This window comes from Planococcus citri, chromosome 2 (genome assembly GCF_950023065.1).
Source record: "Planococcus citri chromosome 2, ihPlaCitr1.1, whole genome shotgun sequence".
Classification (NCBI taxonomy): Eukaryota; Metazoa; Arthropoda; class Insecta; order Hemiptera; family Pseudococcidae; genus Planococcus; species Planococcus citri.
The window spans coordinates 71,895,804-71,917,254 of NC_088678.1; the positions used below are offsets into that span (position 1 = coordinate 71,895,804).

Below are 21,451 nucleotides of genomic sequence, written 5' to 3' on the forward strand. Positions count from 1 at the left end.
TTAAAACTAGACAAACAATTACCAAGATCGTGTGGGATAGATTATTCGATCAATAAGTGAATTTCGAACTGAATAAGACCATACACAACACATTGTACAAGACGTATAATCAAAGATGCAGAATGTGACGTCAAGTTGAAACAATTATCAGCGTCAGAAGGGCGGAAAAATTATAAGAATTCAATTAGCTACGTCAAAAGTCGCATCGGATATTACGGTTAATAAGTTTGACATTTTGGTTCAAAGAATTTACCTCTTTTCCACCTCTCACACGTCGCTCGTATTTGAACCTACGACGACGAGAATAAACGATGCGCTACGAGCGACAACCTCTGTTCAAGCGAAACTCCTTTGATCTGAAAATTCGCTTTTTCACCCGATATATATTCTCGTCTCTCGCCTCTTTCCTCGATTAACCTAGCTACTTTAACACCAGGACGCACAAATTTCTCGTAAACATGAGTGTAGTAATTCTTCGACACACGTGCTCGATGATTGCTTCAGGTCGACATTCTCGTTCAAGGAGAGTGATTGCATGTAGGCTTGTGTTTGAACAAGCGAGCAAACGAGGATAATAATTTTACGCGAGATTTTTATTAAATTTTTCAAGCAAATTTAAATCAATCCACCAGTGAAAAATGTGCACAAAGTATTTAGAAGCTCAAAACCACATCCAAGTGATTCTCGCTGGATGTGGTGATCTGATGATGATTGATTTGAGGATGAGTAGGAGCTAGGAGATCGTTGTTGTATTCGAAGCAGGATGAATGTGATTTGATTTGATGTTACGGGGGCCCCTGGAGGGGGAAGCGAGTGGGGCCTTCAAAATTTTATTCCCTTCCCCTCAAGTACCTGTCTCGTCCTGTTTTTTTTTTCAAGTACGAATACTTGAAATGCAAGTTCGAATACTTGAAATGCAAGTTGTGCAATAGATTTTTCTTTTTGCCTTTTTTAACCAAAAATTAAGAAAATGAATCGATTCGTTCGCGAACGATTCACATATACGAATCAATTCGTTCGCGAACGAGTCACTTGAACGAATCAATTCATTCGGGAATGATTCGCCAAAAATTATCCAATTCGTTCGCGAATGATTCATCAAAAATTATTCAATTCGTTCGCGAATGATTCACCAAAAATTATTCAATTCGTTCGTGAACGATTCACCAAAAATTATTCAATTCGTTCGTGAACGATTCACCAAAAATTATTCAATTCGTTCGTGAACGATTCACCAAAAATTGAGAAAATGAATCGATTCGTTCGCGAACGAGTCACTTATACGAATCAATTCGTTCACGAATGATTTACCAACTATTTATCAATTCGTTCGCGAATGATTCAACAAAAATTATTCAATTCGTTCGTGAACGATTCACCAAAAATTAGGAAAATGAATCGATTCGTTCGCGAACGAGTCACTTATACGAATCAATTCGTTCGCGAACGAGTCACTTATACGAATTAAATCATTCGGGAATGATTCACCAAAACTTATCCAATTCGTTCGCGAATGATTCATCAAAAATTATTCAATTCGTTCGCGAATGATTCACCAGAAATTATTCAATTCGTTCGTGAACGATTCACCAAAAATTAAGAAAATGAATCGATTCGTTCGCGAACGAGTCACTTATACGAATCAATTCATTTGCGAACGATTCACTAAAAATTATTCAATTCGTTCGCGAGAAATTCGCCTGATTTGTTCAATCGCCAATCGGTTGTGAATGATTCGATTCGATTTGGTTCACTTCGCTCGAAAACAGATCAGTTCCTATACAATAGTTTTACAAAAAAAAAAACGAATCAATTTTAAATTAATTGATCCGTTTGCGAATGATTCTGATTCATCAACAACTCAATTAATTTATTTAATCACCAATCGTTCGTAAATGATTCGATTCGATTGTGAACAAATCAATCGCTATACGAATGTTTCAAAAAAAGTGACTCAATTTGTTCCTAAAAGATTTGTATTCGAAGGAAAGTCGGTCTGTCGACGATTAATATTTTATAATCAGCTGCATAATGACCAGATGATGAGCAATTGATACACAGTGATTTGAATTTGGCAAAATTGGATTTTTCACTTTGCTTTTCGCCAGCAAACGAACGACAGTCAGAAAGCCTTTGAGGTTTTTCTCAAAACGAACATAAACTTCCATTTCTCAACAGAAACAAGGCCAATTTAGCATTTTTCAGCGTTCAAAATATTGAAAATTGTTGGCAAAAATTAGATTTTTTTGCAACTTTTGGAAGAAAAGTGAGACTTGGTGCAATTTTTACAAAAAATTGAGGCTGTGTCTGGCAAAAATTTAACAATTATCAACAATTTTTTGAATAAAATAGGGTAAGTATTATTAATAGGGCAACCCAATATATTTTATTGAATGTTTTTTCGTTGCACTCCGATTACAAATGTAACAAAATCATTTTACGTTTCAGAAAATTGCCTTTCATTTAAGACCTACTTCATTTCGAATATTTTCGAATATTTTGCCTTAAAATGAATATTTTTACATATTTGATTGCTATTTGAATATTTTTGTCTAAAATTACCACATATTTCGCAATTTATCGAATATTTTTGAATATTTTGGAAATTTTTGCATTTTGAGAATCGCAACACAGGAAACGTCATTTTCACAGAATGTTGAAGATGAAAAAAATGGCTCTTTTTAATGATAATGATATTCATGATTGATGAAATGATGATGAAGATTGAATTTTAAATTGGTCTTCAATTTTTTTTTCTTTTTTTGACGATCAAAATAGAATTTTAATTCAACAATTTTGTTCCATTTTGCGAAATTGCGAATAGTGCATGTGATTTAGGAAACAAAACCCAATGATGTAGCCATTTTTGTAATGTGCTTGTAAAGGCGAGTGAAACGATACCAAATTTGATTTCGAATATTTTCGAATATTTTAGGGGTAAACGAATATTTTTGTCGAATATTTCACCCCAAAAAATCGAATATATATTGAATATTTTACCTTGAATGAGAGCATATTTTGGGTTGCCCTAATTATTAATATTCAAAAGTTAGGTAAAAAATTGAAGAACTAAAATTTTTGCAAAATAAAAAAAAATCTTGGCAATCGAAATTATAAAAAAGTGAGCAACAAAAGTTACTTTAAAAACTAATTGAGCCCTGTATGAGTTCAAAAATATTGATCCTGACTTCTCTTTATAAGAGGGGGAGGGAGGGTTTGAAAACTCAAATGCTGGAAACTTGTAACATGGATATAAAAATAATGGGTATTTCAGTGACCTCCATTTCTTCCAAAATCCAAATTGGTCCTCGTGAGGGTGTTGGGAAAATTTTTTGATACTAGTACCACAATTTTGATTTCTACCTTCATTTTGTTCTCAGATCCAAAATAGGATTTCGAAATGGGAGGGTGGAGAAAGGAGTACAACCTCGACCACAGAGAATTTGTGATATGGATATGAAAATTTAGCTTTACCAAGATGATGATTTCGATTCTGGTTTTTGTTTGCCTTCAGACCCAAAATGGGCCCTCAGCCCTCTAGGGTGGCGTTGAAAATTCAAAATATTACAAAATCCTGATAAGTGTACTAAAATTCAGGTATTACAAAATATTGATTTCAATTCCGACCTCCATTTTGCATTCAGACCCCAAATAGGACCTCGAGAGCGGGGAGAAAGGGGTTGAACATTCGAAATTTATGCTCGTAAAAAAAACATACAGGACGCGTTGGCTTTAAAAAAAAGATTCCTTCGCCTAAAGTAAACAAAGAAAGCGAACGATTTGCAAAAAAAAATGTCTAGCACGCTCACTATAATCGAAGGAGAACAGAACAAGATGGCGACAGGGTGTAAAATAATTCGGAAAATTTCGAAATTGCCGCGAATAAAAACATACATTCGTACGGGCACGGGCAGATTGGTGGGTAGGAGAGGAGTAGGCTGTATACGTAATGAAAATTCCCGAAGGATGTTAAAAAACAAGAACAAGAACAAGAAAATGACGACGCAGAAATAAAGGCTGCAGAATCAACGACCAGCACTAACGTAGCGAAAGGTTAAAAGTCGTCGGGATTGTTTGGAATACGACTACTAGAAGGACTACGAGGACGAAACCAACGATACGAAAGATGGTTTGAAAAATATGATGCCTTATGCGTAGGTCTAGCTAGGTAGGTACCAAGTAGGTAATAGGTACACGAGCCATATTCCTATCTCTACATATGTATAGCTTTATGTTTATACACCTATACTCGTATCTTTCCTACGCATACAAATCGCACGTAAACGTTGTAAAAAAAAATTTCGCTATATTTGTATTTTTTTTTTTCAACGCGCGAGCAAAAGCAAAGAAGAAAGAGAATAAAACCGTGCTCGCTGCTCGCGTATAAAAACCAATGAAACGACGAAGAGCGAGTTCTAATAAATGTACGATATGTGCAGGTTTGTGTAGAGTAGAATTTACGCGCGAACGTACCTAATCCTGCCCTTGGCCCTGCTTCGTCGAAGCTTTCCCGCTCCAGGAACGCTTTAGCGCCAATAAATGAAAATAGAAATCTTTTCAAAAGCCATTTACCAAGTAAACCAATTTTTAAAATCCATTAATAGCATAATTAATACGCTATTTTCAATAGTTTAAAGGCGGACATTTAAATAAAAGAATAAATTAAGCAGAAATCTACTTCCTTTTTTTCCCTGCCTTAGCCAACAGAGCCCTTTTCACGCCGCTAGTGTTGGGAAAAAAATGTACCAAGAAGAGGATGAAAGAAGAGAGGTGGAAGAAAAAAAAAAGGAAAACACATTCATTTCAAAATCTCAATTCGTTCGTAAATAACTTTCCCATCGAGTAATTCCGAGGCGATATTTTTTTCCTAGTACTTTAACTCTTTCTCTTTTTTCTCTCTTTAGGTAGAAGGTGTAAGGTAGTACATATACCAGTGGAAGGTGGAATCGTGTCTTGGAAAAATTACGACCTGGGGTTTTTTCACACTTTTTCTTTTCGACTAATTAGAAAATAATAGTTGTTTCACGCGATGACGTATCGATTAAGCCACGAAAATGAAAGAGAAACGAGCGGAATTTCATTCGTTCGAGGCTTTTTTGGTGGTGTGGGTGATTCGCGAATGTATGAGTCTACAGGGTGTTCAGAAAGTATCTGTTGCATTGGCTGAATCGAATCGTTGAGGAAAAATTGAAATATTACGATGGAAAATTATCAAGAATGAGAAGGAAAATGATTAGAATTTCTGCGCCAGGAGGATTCTAACAGAGCAGATTAACCAGTAACACAGACCGGAAGCACGCGACAAGACTGTAATAAAATCTAGCAAAAAACTACATCGAATGAATTGCCCAGACGCTGAATAAATTGACTCGATGCACGCGTAATTACACCCGAAAAAACCTAACGATTACTCAATCATAAGTGCACATTCGTTGTTTACTTTTTCCGCATTCGAAAATAAAAAAACATCGAATCACACCGAAGAGAGCCGAGGAACAATAAAATTACTCACGCCTTCGTGACGTAAACTCGTAAAAAAGTAAACACGACGACGTTGCTAAACGTTGATAGTACATAAATTGTTTCAGTATGTATAATGATAATCATCGCCTTAATAAAAGAAAATTTCATAATACAGACGTTGAACTCGACAATTCGATTTGTTTAAATAATGTTCGATGTTCACCTGGAATTTCATGACTGGTGATGTGGAATCGTAGTAGGCACAGGAGGATTTTCATTTGAAAATTAAAAGAAGAGAAAATGGAAAAAACAAACTAGTGGGTGAGATGGATAAGGGCATGAATGAAGGGGTAAGAAGGTAGAACGCAGCTTGACGACGAAGACGGCGGCCGTATACTTCAAACTTTAATTTCGTCTTAAAAATGTTTGCTGTAAGGGTTGGCGTTTTTCATTTCCTCTTCTCGAAAACAAGACCACTATATAGCAATACCGACCACCAGACTCTTCTTTCGTTCCCCCTTTCTCTTTTCACATCGTATACGTCTATATATACTTATTCAATGATGATGAGGTGGTTTTCGGCAACATCCGTTCGTTTTCCACTTAACCTGGTTTTATTATTTTTCTCATATAACTTTGATTTGCCATAATTGTTTCGTAAGTTGTACGTTTTATTGTAAACAAGGCGGGCACTGTTTTATCGTTATTTTGTTTTTCTTTTCGGTTGTTTTTGGGTAATTAGTTATTCTTGCTATGGGAGTACGAGTTACAAATTTTGGAGAATATTCGCCAAAAATGTCAAAAGTTCAAAATGGAGCTTTTTTTGAAATTGCTTTATACGTTTTCGAGAGCGCTGATTACGAATATCGACTCATATTTTCGATTAGACTCATCCAGATATGCCCATCAGGTGCCCAAATTTTTGGGAATTGAAAAAATCGTGCGACTTACACCTATTTGAATGGGAAGACGTTTTTTGGAAAGGGCATGGCCTGAAACTCCCATAACCAAAATTTCAGCTACCTAAATTAATTTTTGAATTTTTGGAGAATTTTTTGAAAATGCAAGATTCATGGCCTTTTTGAACTGATTTACAGGCAGACATCTTCGAGAGCGATGTTGAGTCAGAATATTCAATTATTCATACAGGAGGAGGGGGAATGTAAAAAAAAACAAAAAATTTCTGTTTGACAGGAAATTTTTGAAATTTGCATCATTCAAGTGCAGCATAATTTCCAAAACCAACCCTCCGAATCGGAATTTCACCATTTCGAGTAATTCTGGAGCCTCCAGCCGGACTTTTGATTTTTCCAGAAGGTGTGGAAATCAATCAGGACACCTAAAAGTCCGCAGTGACGGCTGATTCTTGATCTGTTTAGAGGATTAATAAACATAAGAGGGGGAAAAAAATCAAAATTTTTCAATTTGGTGGAAAATTTCTGAAATTTGCACAAACAACAATATCATTTTAAACCCCCCCCCCCCACCCACACGAATCCTAGTTTTACTATTTTTCAAGTCATAGGCTCATACCCAATTTATTCCTCTCCCTCACCACCCCAAAAAAAGCGTTGGTAACGAAAAAAGTTCAAAAAAGTAACCAAAAAATATTACAAGATGTCAGTCAAACATTTTAAGGCAGAAAATAAAATCACACAAACAAAAAACTGGAACTTTGTATCATCGAAAAATGTAAAAAAGTGCTCGCTTTAACAATTACCAACTAGTAAAAAAATGATACTCTTCCTAAATTTTTGTAATAGAAGTGAGACTATTTGACAATTTTTGGGCAATTGTTAACATTAAGTGAGAATTTTTGGCATTTTCTGGCAAATAAACAATATTTTTGACAATTTTAGCCAAATGCAGAACTTTTTCTGTCATTTTTTTAAATGCAAAAAAGCGAAACTATCGTATTATGAGCAATTTTCACAAAAAAAAAAAATGAACTTTCCATTTATTTTTTATTGAAGCAAAATTTTTTGCGATTTGGTTTGGCAAAAAACAAAACTGTTTCAAAACTACTGCCAATAGTGTCTTAAAAAAATTGTAACAAGAACTCTTTGAGATCTCAGTAAAATTTGTAATTTGGCGTAAAAATGATTGAACAAGAAATGAGAGTCAATTAAATACGAGCAAGTTGCCAGAAAAACGTCATAAAAACCTAAAAATCTCTTTAAATGATGTAAATGTTGGTGATTTGTTTTTTGAATTGAAAAAAAAAACTCTGGAAAGTGTGAATCAATAAGCGCTTTGAAGTCGAGAAAAGTAAAAACTCAAAAATCGTTGAAAATAAATGTAAAAGTTTACAACATTGTGTTTTAAATTAAAAAAAGCTCTCAGGAAAATATTTTAAATGCCTGAAAAAAGTCGTCAAGTTAAGGTTGATATGATTTAAAATAGAACTACAATCTATAAAATGGCTCACAAGTCGAAAAAAATCTTCAAAAATCCAAAAATGATGATAAAATTTCATCATAAGTTATGTCTTTGGCATTGAAAAAAAAAACACAGAAACGATTGAAAATACTAAAAAAAAATGACAAACATATAATTTTAAAATGATCAAAAACAAAAAAAAATCCATAGAAAGTAAAATTTGTTTACAATGTTGAAAAAATTCGTCAAATTGGCGTAAAAATTATTGAAAATTAAATAAAATCCCTAAAAAAAAATAACTGAAAATGATGAAAAATTTGGAAAAGTTAAAAAAGAACTCTTCAAAATTAATGTCGAAAATTTTTGTCAAATTGTCGTAAAAATCATTGAAATGGGTCACAAGTCAAAAAAAATGTTACATATAAGATTAGGAAAATCATTGAAAATAATCTAAAAATTCACGATTTGTCTTTCAAATTGAAAAAAGCTCTTAGGAAAATATTTTAAATGCAGAGGTTAATTTGATTTAAAATCGATCAAGTAGCTTACAAGTCGAAAAAAAAATCTTCAAAACTCCAAAAATTGTTGTTCATTGGAAAATGATTAAAAACTCCAAAAAAACCATAAAAGGCCTCATTAGTCCAGAAAAATGTAACAAAAACTATTTCAAGTGCGAGAAAAATTCGGTAAAAGCCAAATAAATCTTTGTACAGGGTGTCTAAAAAGACTCCCAGTGTCTCCCAGACAGAAAATCATTACTTTTTCATGACCTGTTTTTCACATTTTTACCGCATAAAATACCCCCCCCTCCCCCCCAAGAAAAAAACTTTAGATAACTTGAAACTGAGAAGAAATTTTTCAAAATTTGTAAGCAAGTAGGTATTTTAGTTTTTTTATATTTCTGATTTTTTGAACAATTTTTTTATTTTTTTCTCATTTTATGTTTTTTTTTTAAATTTGCAAGAGTGTTTTGAGCAAAATTCGTGACCTTTTCATGACTTTCATGACCGTTGGACACCCTGTAGTAAATGATATATAACTCAAGAAAATATGAATAAGTATAAAATTTGTTCATAGTGTTGAAAAAAATCGTCAAATTGTCGTAAAAATTATTGAAAATAAATAAAATCCCTGAAAAAAAAAAAAAAAAAAAAACAGATAAAAATGATAGAAAATTTGGAAAAGTTGAAAAAAAACTCTTCAAAATGTCGAAAAATTTGGTCAAATTGACGTAAAAATCAACGAAATGTGTCACAAGTCGAATGAAAATGTTATAAAAATCAGGAAAATCGTTGAAAATAATGAAAAAAAAATATATTTTGTCGTTGAAATTTAATAAATCTTACGAAAACTATTCGTAATGTCAAAAAAAAGATTCAAGTTGACGTAAAAATGAAAATGAAATAAAAATCAATTAAACGTGAGATAATTTGATGAAAATTTCATAAAAACTTAATTATATTTGAAAATTACGAAGAAATTCATAATACGTCTTCATACAGTTCAGAAAAGTTTCACCGAAACTAATCAAGATGCCAGAAAAATGACAATCTTATCGTGTGACTTTCACGAAGAGAAACTTGCTGATTCGAAATGAACACCTTTGCTCACTTACTTCTATAGTTAAATCTCCACGCGAAATTAAATCTAAAAACGCATCGTAAATAAGATTCTTTGTTGATCTAGGCGACGACGACGACGACGACGACGAAGAAAACAATACGTTTATAAACATTATTCAAAACTCATCCCCTGACCCCTTCATTCGTTCTTTAACGCTCCAAATTACCCACGCAGGTATTTAAATTGAAGAAACTGCAAAACCATCCTACGACGAATATTAATACCGAAATAAAAATAAATTACCAAACAAAGCGACACCCGCTCGCGAAAAAATCCCTAACAAAGAAACGGCGAACGGTAGAGAGAAAAAAAAATCTGCGAGAAATATTCTTCGTGTTTCGCTTCGCTCGAGAATACCAATTTAATTACATTTCGCCGCAGTTACCGCCGAATAAAACGTGACCAAAAATTTCAACGAGAATATCGCTTTCTTTTTGCTATGTATAACCCATCCTGGCGCTTTTAAAGAACACAGGACACGAGCGGTGTTTTTCCAAGACATGGAGAAACAGAAGAAGAAGAAGAAGAAGAAATATAGTATATTAAAACGAGCGAGAAAAACTACTCGCGAAATAATACGGCGAATTTCCGCCATTATAATTAGGTAATTTCAAAATGAAATCTTAGGTACCTTTTTATATGTCTTTTTTTTTCATGCTGCTATAGTCTTTTCTTTTAAACGTGAGATACGATGAGGTATATAAAAAGAAGAGAAAAAAAATCCTCCTTTTAAGTTAATATTCGTCTGTCTTAAACATTCGGTATTTTTATTATATCGCGAATTGCTGTATAACGCTGAAACGACGACGACGAAGGCAACAAAAAGCGCGGCGAACATGGGGGTAAAAATATGAAGTAAAATATTGCTTAATAATATCTCCTCGGCCCTTTTAATTCTGACGAAACAGCAAATGGATGTAACATAATTCTGAACACAGAAATTTTCGTAGTAAACCGTTCAACCGTCTGGAAAATAGAGCTCCGTGATTCTTGGAATACAATAAACGTCGTAAGAAAAGCGAAATCCATTTTCTCAAGCAAAATGAATGAGCGGCTGTAGAAAAAGCGCCAGGCAAAAGCGATGCTAGAGAGAGGCAGACAATGGAAGGGAGGACAGAAAAAAAAATGTAAAAACCAGCCGCTTACATATTTTCGTGTAGGTATGCCTTTCTTCTCCCTTCGAGTACTCGTATTTTCATATTACGTATGGATCACGTATACTTTAGGCTATGTACGGCTACATACATACATACATACATAACATAAGCTACATATATGTACAAGGTGATTCGAATAAATGGCACGATTCGTTGAAAATCAAGCTAAGGTAACAGTATTACGTTTTGTGACGAAACAATTGCATACGCAGCCAGTTCCAAGGAGTAAAGGTTGAAATAGGAATGGAATAGGCTACTTGGGTTGCAAAATTACAACAACGAAAAACTGTAATTAATTTTTGATGGAAAATTCCTAGATTACGAGCTACATTCCTTTCATTCAAATTGTTACAACATCTACAATTTTTTTTCTCAAATTTTAAAGACATTTTACGGTTTTTGAGGTGTTTTGTCGAATTTTTTCTCAACTTGTGAGCCATTTAATCAATTTATATTTCATTTTCAATCATTGACGATATTTTCAATTAGTCGAGAAGCCCGCATAAGGATCTATTGCACCCTCCCCCCTGGTCGATCCTCCGGGACAACTTTTTTCTTATATGGGGACTCCTAAGGAACATTTCTAGCCCTTGTCCTCAAAAAAAGTGGCCCACTACAAAATTGCGGCCATTTTGATTGACAGGTCAGTTGAAATCGCAAATTTTGCAATCCAACATAGGAATTGCACGAAATTTTTTAAACCATACAAGGGTAGATCGAAAGATAAGGCAAAAATCCATCACTTGTCTAAATTTCAAATGCTAAAGGGCCTTTTTCGATTTTTGGTGAATTTTTAAAAATCAAATTTAGGCCAAAAATGAGAGAAAAAATCAAAATTTTACCAAATTGACCAAGAAAACTGAAATTTGCCACATATCCTATTTTCGACATGCCAAATCGATTGGAAATTGTTTCAAACCATTTTGAGCAGTTCTGGAGCCTCCAGCAGATTTTTGAAACTCGAAATTCCCACAAAATTTCATGAAATGGAGTTGAAAAGCCAAAATTTATTCTGCAAACTAATTTCAATACGCTACGAAGTCGACTGCAGTTGGATTTCAAGTCGTTTTGGAGCCTCCAGCAGATTTTTGAAACTTGAAATTTCATCAAATGGAGATGGAAAGCAGAAATTTTCAATACGCTAAGAAATGGACTGCTGGTGGATTTCAAGTCACTGCTGGAGACTCCAGTAATTTTCAAAAAGTCGCTGGAGGCTCCAAAATGACTAGAACCCAGCTGAAGTCGTCTTCAGAGGGTGTTAAAATTGGAGTGCAGAGTAAATTTCGGATTTCCATCTCCGTTCGATGAAATTTTGGGGAAATTTCAAGTTTCAAAAATCTACTGGAGGCTTCAGTAATTTTCACAAAGTCGCTGGAGGCTCCAAAATGACTTGAAATCCGCCTGTAGTCGACTTCAATGTTTCTTGGGACTCTCTCTTCAAGAAAAAAGTGACCCCGGAGGTTCGACGAGGGAAGGGGGTGCAATAGATCTTAACAAGCACAAAAGGATAAGTAGAAAGGAAAATAAAAATTGGAATTCTCGTAACAAAGGTTTTTTTTTGTGGAGGATCACAAAAACCCGATATTTTTTGGGTTTAATTTCAAGTTTCAGCTGAAGATCATTGATTTGACTGTTGAGTCATTTTTCAATTTTTGTGAACATCAAAATTGATTTTTCAGTTTGCCATCGCTCTGTTTGAATGTCTTGTTGAAACGACCTCAAACAGACTACATTATACATCATACCAGAAAGATAAAATTACCCGGAAAACTATTTTCTAGTAATTATGATAAAAAAGAGCAATATTTTAAAATATTGAACTGTTGCTGCATATCGGTATTTTTCATGCTAATGACTTAATTTAATTACATAACATTTCAACACGTTTCAGCGTCCACCTAAATACTTCACATATCAATTCCGCCAAAAAATCACGATTTCTAGCGTTACTCGAACACGAAAAAACTTCATTATCACGCACATCAGGAACTTCGTTCAATTTAATACTCCATTCGATGATTTGGTATCAATTTTTTAAGTATTTTTTCGAGGAAAATAAGTACGATTCCGAAATGAACAAAGGAACATTCCGACTTAATTCTAGATATTTGCACCACGAGGTAGATAATGCCCAATATCATGGAAGGTCTCACCTAATAACCATTTTTTCAGGAATTATGCAAATGATAGGCGACTCGAGATATTAATTTATTATTCTGGGAAAATTTCTACGATCAAATTCGTGATAAATAAGCGAAGCAGTACAGAATTTGAACATATTTCTTGGTTATTTCTGTTGATCTAACGTATCGTTGTAACTGATTGATAAAACATTAAGAAACGAGAAAATTCAAAAACGATCGGATGCTGGAATAAAACGCGAGGCAATCAGGAAATTACGAGAGATACCAATCTACTTACGTTTTTATCAGGTATGTAATTTTTATATGTATTTGTACTTTTGCATTTGTGGAAGTTGGTTTTCTTGGATGTTCAAAACTCTTCTGATCAGCAAAAATTTTAATGGTGTGGTACTCACGCCAAGGGCTATCAAGACCACTCTCCATCCAAATCCCCGGAGCAGAATGGGTAGGGGCTAAAGTGAAAAAAATGACGATTTTATCGAAAATGCCACCTCTTAGATGAAATGTTGTTGAAATTTCAAGTTTCAAAAATCTGCTGAATACTCTAGGAATTTTCAAAAAGTCGCTGGAGGCTTCAAAATGACTTGAACCCACCAGAAGTCGTCTTCAGAGAGTGCTAAAATTGGAGTGCAGAGTAAATTTCTGTTTTTCATCTCCATTTGATGAAATTTTGTGAAAATTTCAAGTTTCAGAAATCTACTGGAGACTCCAGTAATTTTCAAAAAGTCACTGGAGACTCCAAAACTACTTGAAATCCAGCTGCAGTCGACTTCGTAGCGGATTGAAACTAGTTTGCAGAATGAATTTCGTCTTTTTAACTTCATTTTGATGAAATTTTGTGGGAATTTCGAGTTTCAAAAATCTGCTGGAGGCTCCAGAACTACTCTAAACGGTCTGAAATAGTTTCCAATCGATTTGGCAGGTCGAAAATAGAGTATATTCAAAATTTCAGCTTTGTAGGTAAATTTGGTAAGATTTTGATTTTTTCCCTCATTTTTGGTCTAAATTTGGTTTTCAAAAATTCGCCAAAAATCGAAAAAGGCACTTGAGCTTTTGAAATTTTGACAGATGATAAATTTTTGCCTGCTCTTTCGATCTACTTTGTAAGGTTTAAAAAATTTCGTTCAAGTCCTCATGTTTTTTTTTTTTTAGGATGCTAGAAATGTTCTTTAGAACTCCCCCTTCTTCAAAAAAAACTTGTCCCAGAGGTTCGGCAGGGGGTGCCATTGATCCTTATGCGGGCCTTTCCACGAAACTATAGGTACCTACTTCCACAGAACAGGCTTAATTATTGTAATCCGTGCATTTATTTAGAAAATTTTATCAATGGAGGGTTTCCTTTCTGTTCTTTTCTTCAGGGTAGGAGCTTCAGAGCACAACGCTCTTCTGAACGAACATGTGAAAATGACAACGCAGAATAATCGGAATTGCTCTGGAGCATTCTCCACTACCGACATCGCAAACCGAGCTGTACGAAATGTTTTCGAGCTTTTAGCCGAAGGGGAGGCCAAGTTATGTAATCAACGCTTAGTCAGAGATGTAGTGCTGGTATTAGGTAACACAGGTGCGGGGAAATCCGTATTTACTCGAGCAATCGCCGGGTATGATACAGCTCTAAAGTCAATCGAAGAAGGTGTGTACTACACGATCAAGAATCCTTACAACGAGAACGATGGTAAGTCCTTCGTAACATCTAGTACGATATTTCCAGATCAAGTACAAGACAACAGCACAGGCATCGTATATTACGACTTCCCAGGCTTTCAGGATACTAGAGGAATGGCTCACGATATAACTACGACATATTTTATCAAAAAAATCGTCGATAGTGCCGAACGAGTCAAATTATTGCTTTTGGTTAATCACTCGTCACTAACCATTGCAGGAACTAGAGATGACTTCACAACTCTCTTATCTCATATCATAAAATTTGTTACCAACATTGAAAAATACCAAGACGGAATTGCACTTATTGCGACTAAAGTTCAGCTTCCTTTCAAATCAGACGATCAGATCATTTCTGCTATAGCCAAATTCATTGAAACGGTTAAACAAAACTTACAAGAACAAGTAGACAACCCTAAGGCGTTCAATATGATAAAACTTCTAAACATCTTATTACAACAAGATGGCAACATGTATTCTAAAATTGCAATTTTCAGAACACCAGAGACTGAGGGGTACTTGAGCCATATTCCAAAAGTACAGGAAAATATTGCGTACCTTAAAACCAAGCTAGCAAAGCTGAAATTTGTAGAAAAAACAGATAAGGATTTTGGGTACACTATACCCAAACAATCACTAATCGATGTCGATAAAATAATCAAAGAAATCACTCGCAGTTTCACGACAACTGTTCAAGATATGGGTAAAGAAATACAGCGATATCTGTCTGCTGAACAGGATCAACTACACGATATCTCTAAACTATACAATCTTACAAGTGGCAGATACGATGAACTAAAAAAGATCAAAGAGAGAGCAAATAATCAAGAGGAATTTGAAAAATGTACACTGGAAATAGTCAACGGAGCTACTTCGATGAATATAAATTTACCAATACACCAAGATAAGTTGAAGAAGTTGGTCAGTTATTCATCATTCTTGCACGAAGTAAGCGATCACGCGGTACAAAATCAATTTAAATGCGCAGATGGTATGCAAGATGTCATCGAGTATTCGAATTGGACGAAAAAATGGTACCTTTTTTTGAATAAATTATACGAAAGATTATCGGATTACGAAATACAAAAAAATACTCGAAACAATCCATGCACCGTGTTGGCTGAAAACGTGGTTAAAGCGATTGAAAATGGAAAAACTTCCCAATTCAATCTCGATCCGCTAATTTTGAAAAAATGTTATCCGGATTACGAATCGATATTTGAAAACAGCCAAAATATGATGGTTGATAAATCGAAACTCAATAACTTGAAAACCGTGTTGAATTTAGGATTGCAGAACAGTTCATCTTACTCCTGTGATTCGAACAAATTGGTGATAAAGGGAACGTATGTTAAACTCGGAGATGTGCCAGATATTCATAAAAAAGAATGCAAAGTACCAACAAAATTCGTAGAGATTTTCGCCTCGAATAAAATATTCATCAACTCAGATTTAGATACGAGTAAGATAGGAGAAGAAGTGCAACTTTCTATTATAGCTCCCATGTGGGATGTTCAAGGTTCGCGTACAATTAAACTAGATGGCAAGCCTGGAAAGGCTCACAATCCTGAAAAAGCAGACACTGGAGCAAAACCAGGAGACAGAGGCAAAGATGGTTTACCTGGATTACCTGGAGGACCAGCAGGGAATTTTATAGGAATAGGTGAAACATTCAAAAATCTGCAAGAGCTCACTATTTCTGTTCGGGGTGGCGATGGTGGACCAGGGCAGGATGGTGGTAATGGTAAAGATGGAAAAGATGGTGATAAAGCATATAATGATATTCGTATAGAGAAGAATTTTTTTGACGAAGTGGCCAGTGTGGCTTGGTTAAGCGATATAGGTAGCGTTATAAAATCTGATAATCACAGGATTCTAAAGGGTGGTGGTACTGCTACAGGTTATGATGTACTTCTTGCTGGTCAGCCAGGGAAAAAAGGAGGATCTGGTGGTAATGGTGGAATGGGTGGTCTAGGTGGAAATCCGGGCGAAATTATTTTCATCTCTTTGTCATTGTCAGATACGAACCATATAAATAAGGTTACAGGAATGGGAAACAAAGGTTCAGATGGTAGCGGAGGTTTTGGGGCTGATGGAGGACAACGTGGGAACAATATGCAAATATTCTCGCCATCATTATTAAAATTTTTGAGAGATGTTGAAACAAAAGAAATTCCTAACAAGGAAAAGGCAGCAAAAGGTAAAAATGGTAAAGCTGGTTATAACGACTTCCACAGAAAACAGCCAACACAAAGTGAAAAAATATTGAATCCAGGAGTCATAATAAACGAATACAAAAATCACATCAGCGAAATCACGAATCAAAGTGTGAGCCAATTCTATTCATCGGAATTTCTCGGAAAGCTTGACAACATTCAGAATATGTTACATCGACGCAGAAGACGTCGTCATATTGATTCTACAAATGAAACATTCAATGTCGATCATGATGAAGAAAGCAACATCAAAAATTTAAGCTTGTCAACCAACATTACGCCTGAGAATAAAACTGAACAAAGTCACCTTTCAAACGATCTATACACAAATAAAACCAATTCATTCCTGAATAATTCTAATTTTGCAAAAAGCACCGGCGTCAGAATCAATTCACCTATCAACTTCGCTATGAATTTATTCAGTAATTTCTTCAGTCAACTGGAAATCTTCACACCCACTAACATAATGACTTTGGGTTTGGTTAAAGGTGGAATCGAATACATGTTCGGAGAATCAACCTCTTTACATCACTACAGTACAGCAGAAAGTACAAGTAACACTAATCATCCGTTAGCACTTGGAAATTTGAATATCAATGAATCACTGACATTGGCTGATTTTGCCATTCGATGCATCACGAAACAGAAATTTCACAATAGTGGAGCGAAAGCGATTGGGTTTTCTGAAATAAAAGCCTTTGTAATAAGTATTGTTACAGAATTTGAAGAAATACTCAGCGATATGTCGGTAAAATATAATTTACCTCAGGGATCTTTGGAATTCGATCCTGTAACATTGATGTCCAAACTTGAAAAGGAAGTGATCGATCAAAATTATGAAAAAGTGGTGCAGATACTATATGGATCTATTGAGAGAAATCCTAATCTAGATGGTTCTCAATTTCGTACTGACTTACTGCACAATCTTGATAAAGCAATGGAGATGCAAAAAAAATAAGATCATTTCAAGGAATATCGCTTAATAAAATGAAACCATATCAGGAGTAAAATTACTTCATTTTTAAATTGAATTTTTTTTTAAGAGCTTGGGAATTTAATTTACCCAACAGGAGTTTATTCAATATTGACGCACGTTCATATCATCTACAGTTCACTTCAATAAAATATCTATACTTAATATTAGAAGAAATATGAAAAAATAATTAATATAAAATATTAGTTAAATTAAGAATATTAAATTTATTAACGAAATAAAATATGAATTGATCATTGATTCATGTGTAGGCTATTAATTTGTGATAGGCTTGCACTTGCAGTGAAAAAAAATAACGCAAGATGAGCAAGTTGCCTATTTTGAAAATTGAAGGAACAAAATATGTTTTCAAAATCCAAGAGCCAAAATCCAGTTTTGACCATGAGGGTCGGTAGTACTTTGAAAAATGAACAAAATTACATATTATGACTTTTTGCCTAACTTTCAAATTAAAGGGGCTACAAATGATATTCAATTTCAAAAAATCGCGATGAAAAAAATGAATGCCGAAATGAATACTATGTCAAAAAATGAACAAATTTTGTTACGATCATTTTTTTTCTTACTCTAAATTGGAAGAAAATGTACTGATACCCCCTCCCATCATTTTCGCAAAATTGCCAAAAAAAAAGCTTCGAAAATTTATAATTTTCAAAAGGGACAAAAAAAAAATAATCGAATATAATTATATATTTTTTGCTTATATATTTAATCACATTGAAGGATGCCTAACAAAAAATCAGAAAACTAAAAAGAAGACCCTTGGAAGGATTTTTTGGAAGGACACTTTCAAAATCGAAAATGTACAGACCCTCTGCCCCAATTCATTTTTCACAAAATTGCCAAAAAAAAAACAGCTTCAAAAATTTATTCAAATGAACGAGTGAAAATTTCAAGCAGAAAAAAAAGTGCTCTAGACGTTGACTTAGGTTAGAATCTTTTCAATTGAAAAAAAAATGGTTGTTTTTTTGTACATGGATAAATGAGTGCAAAGTGCGAAAAAAATATTTTTTTCAATTTTTAGAGTTGCACAAAAAGGAGAGGGATGGAACGAGAAATTCGAGTATTTTAATGAAAATATTTTTTGAGGATTTTGGAAGTATTTGCGTTCAAAATTGTATCATGCTTTTTGAAATTTTTGAAAAGATCAAAATATTCAAAGTTGTAATTTTTCAAAAATACTCAAAAAAGTTGTGGTGAGAAGAATTTTTGATTTTCTCTTGAAATTGTAATCCATTTTAATCGGTCTCGTGACACTTTTTCAGAAAATCCAATAACTTTAACTTTTGTCTCAAAATTGGATCGTGATTTTTTGCATTTCTAAAAAAGTCTCACCCGACCTATCAAAATGAGTTGAAATTTTGAGAGAAATTCAAATTAATATTTCAACGAAAATGTTTTGTCAAAGTTGGTTATGATTTTTACGATTTTTGAAAAAGATGTTACAGGGCTTACCAAAATGGGTTAAAATTTTGGCTGAGAGTCAAAATTTTCTGTCAACACTTTTTTTGAGCTTTTTTGAATGATTAGAGCATAATTTTTGAGATTTTCAAAATTCAAAAAAGCTCAAAAAAAGTTCTAATGGGAATAATTTTTAATTTTCTCTTAAAAATGTAACCCGTTTTTGATAGTTTGCATGGCACTTTTTCAAAAATCCCGAAAATCATGACCTGAGTTTGGGTTCAATTATTCAAAAATGCCCAAAAAAAGTTTTTGAGATAAATGTTTGATTTTATCTTGAAATTTTAACCCATTTTGATAGGTCGCATAAAGTTTTGTAAAAAAAATTCTAGAAATCAAAATTTTGGCCCAAAATTATGTCTTGATTTTTTTTATTTTTGAAAGAGTTTCATGCAAACTTTAGAAATGAGTTGAAATTTTGCTAAACATTCAAATATTTCGACAAAAATGTTTTTAAAGCATTTTTTAGAATTCTGAGCCCAAAATTGGGTCACGATTTTTGAGATTTTTGGAAAAAAATGTCATGTGACTTGTCAAAACAACTTAAAATTTATGCTCTTACTTGAAATTTTCCATCAAAACTTTTGTTGAGCTTTTTTGAAGAATTTTCAGCCCAAAATTGGGTTGTAATTTTCGGAGTTTTTTAAAAACGTGTCACCAGACATATGAAAATTTTTCAAAATTTTCTTCGCAACTTTTTTTGGTCATTTAAAAAAATTCAGCTTGAAATTTGTTCGTTCTCAAAAATTCCAAAAATTATCACCTTCTGGATCGGAAGGGCTGATTAGACACCTTGTGATTTTTTTTTGGGGGGGGGAGTGAGACTTGGTAGCGATTTTGCTGAAAAGTGAGAATTTTCGTTGAAAAGAAAAACTTTGATAATTTTAGCAAAATGCAAGACAATTGGTCATTCAATTATTGGCAAAAAATTAAATTTTTTCTGAATTTTTGTTTAAAAAGTTCTATTTTGCAACTTTTTGAAAAAAAGTGAAACGATTTGACAATTTTTAACGAAAAAGCCAAACCTTAGGGCACTCAATTTCTGGGAAAAAAAGTGAGACTTTTCAGCAATTTTGCTTCAAAAAGTGAGATTTTTAAACAATTTTTTTTGAAAAGCAAGATTTTTCAACATTATTGACAATATATTAAAAAAGATACTTTTTCGCAATTTTTGTTGGAAAAGCGAAACATTTTTTTTTTGTTTTTGGCAATTTTAGACAACTTTTTGCGAGAACTCACAATTTTTGACAATTTTTTTTAGCAAAAAATGAAGCTTTTTTTGCAACTTTGAAAAAGTGAAATTGCTGCTCACAATTTTTTGCAAAAAGCGAGGCCTCGAAACTTGGCAAGAAAAATAATACAAAACATCGAATAGGTATAAATATTCAGTAAGTAAATTATAATAAAATTTCACTCATCTAACGTTATATTCTCTACAACTTTTCCTTTCCCTTTTCTCTACCAATCTCCATCTACCATTACCAATTTGGCGAGAAAAAAAAATCAAGTCAACAAAACCGCGATATTCCGCGCGTTTATTTGACGAAGGAACAAATACGCAGCGCAGCACTTCTTGACACAAACACAACAGAGTAAAATCCTTTCGTCGATTAAAAAAAAAAAAGAAAAAAAATGAATTCAAAAAAGCAAAACGAGAAAAAGAAAAGAAAAACAACACGTACTAATCCCCTACTTCAGTTTAACTCCAGCATCCAGCCGCGCCGTTTCTCGAGAAAGATTTTTTAATAAACGAAGTACACACTGAAAATGGGTAGATGAGGGAGTGGAATGGGTTAGGTTAGGGTAGGGTAGGGTTTACCTTCGTTGCAATTTTCAACGAGTATTTCCTAGCCTTTCTTCGTCGTCGTCGCGCTCTGGTGTTTAACGTTTTAATGATTAATACACGCGACGCGAGCGGAATTGGCTGGCGCCTTCGCCTTCTTTACTCTTGTTCATCGTCGTTTTGTTTACACATTTTCAAATCTCAAAGTAAAAAATTTTGCGCTAATTGAAATTGCTTCTTCGGCGAAAAAGTCGTTTAATAAAATTAATTGAAATTATTCGCTTCCTCTACCTGCAGAAAGGGTAGGTACATCTAAGTTGTTCAAAAAAGTTAAATTAAAAATTACTACTACTAGCGCCGGCCGCGAATAACACGTTTGAAAACTCTCTTCAGGAAAACGATAAACGACGAAGAGGGATCGACAAAAAAAATAGAGGGTTTTGACACGATGCGGAGTGAAAGTCAGTGACACAGGCGTGCACACATTCGAAGGTATAGGTTCTTTTATGCCGAACAAGACGACAAAGTACCTAAATTTAACCTCTTTCACCTCGTTCATTCATCAA

The 21,451-nt window shown here is 34.0% G+C and overlaps 2 protein-coding genes across 2 annotated transcripts in view; one reads left to right on the top strand and one right to left on the bottom strand.

Moving 5' to 3' along the window:
- Rpn2 (Regulatory particle non-ATPase 2) overlaps positions 1 to 21,451 on the bottom strand; it is a 397,281-nt gene that overhangs the window by 369,121 nt on the left and 6,709 nt on the right. The gene's annotated exons all lie outside the window — the stretch shown is intronic.
- Positions 12,897 to 17,776, top strand: LOC135837566 (uncharacterized). Its single transcript, XM_065352884.1, has 2 exons — positions 12,897 to 13,054; positions 14,125 to 17,776. Exon 2 carries the CDS (start codon positions 14,171 to 14,173, stop codon positions 17,603 to 17,605), a length of 3,435 nt encoding a protein of 1,144 aa, XP_065208956.1. The 5' UTR covers positions 12,897 to 13,054; positions 14,125 to 14,170; the 3' UTR covers positions 17,606 to 17,776.

Excerpts from the sequence above, each read along its gene's own strand:
- LOC135837566 (XM_065352884.1), top strand. The coding sequence starts at position 14,171 with ATGACAACGCAGAATAATCGGAATTGCTCTGGAGCATTCTCCACTACC.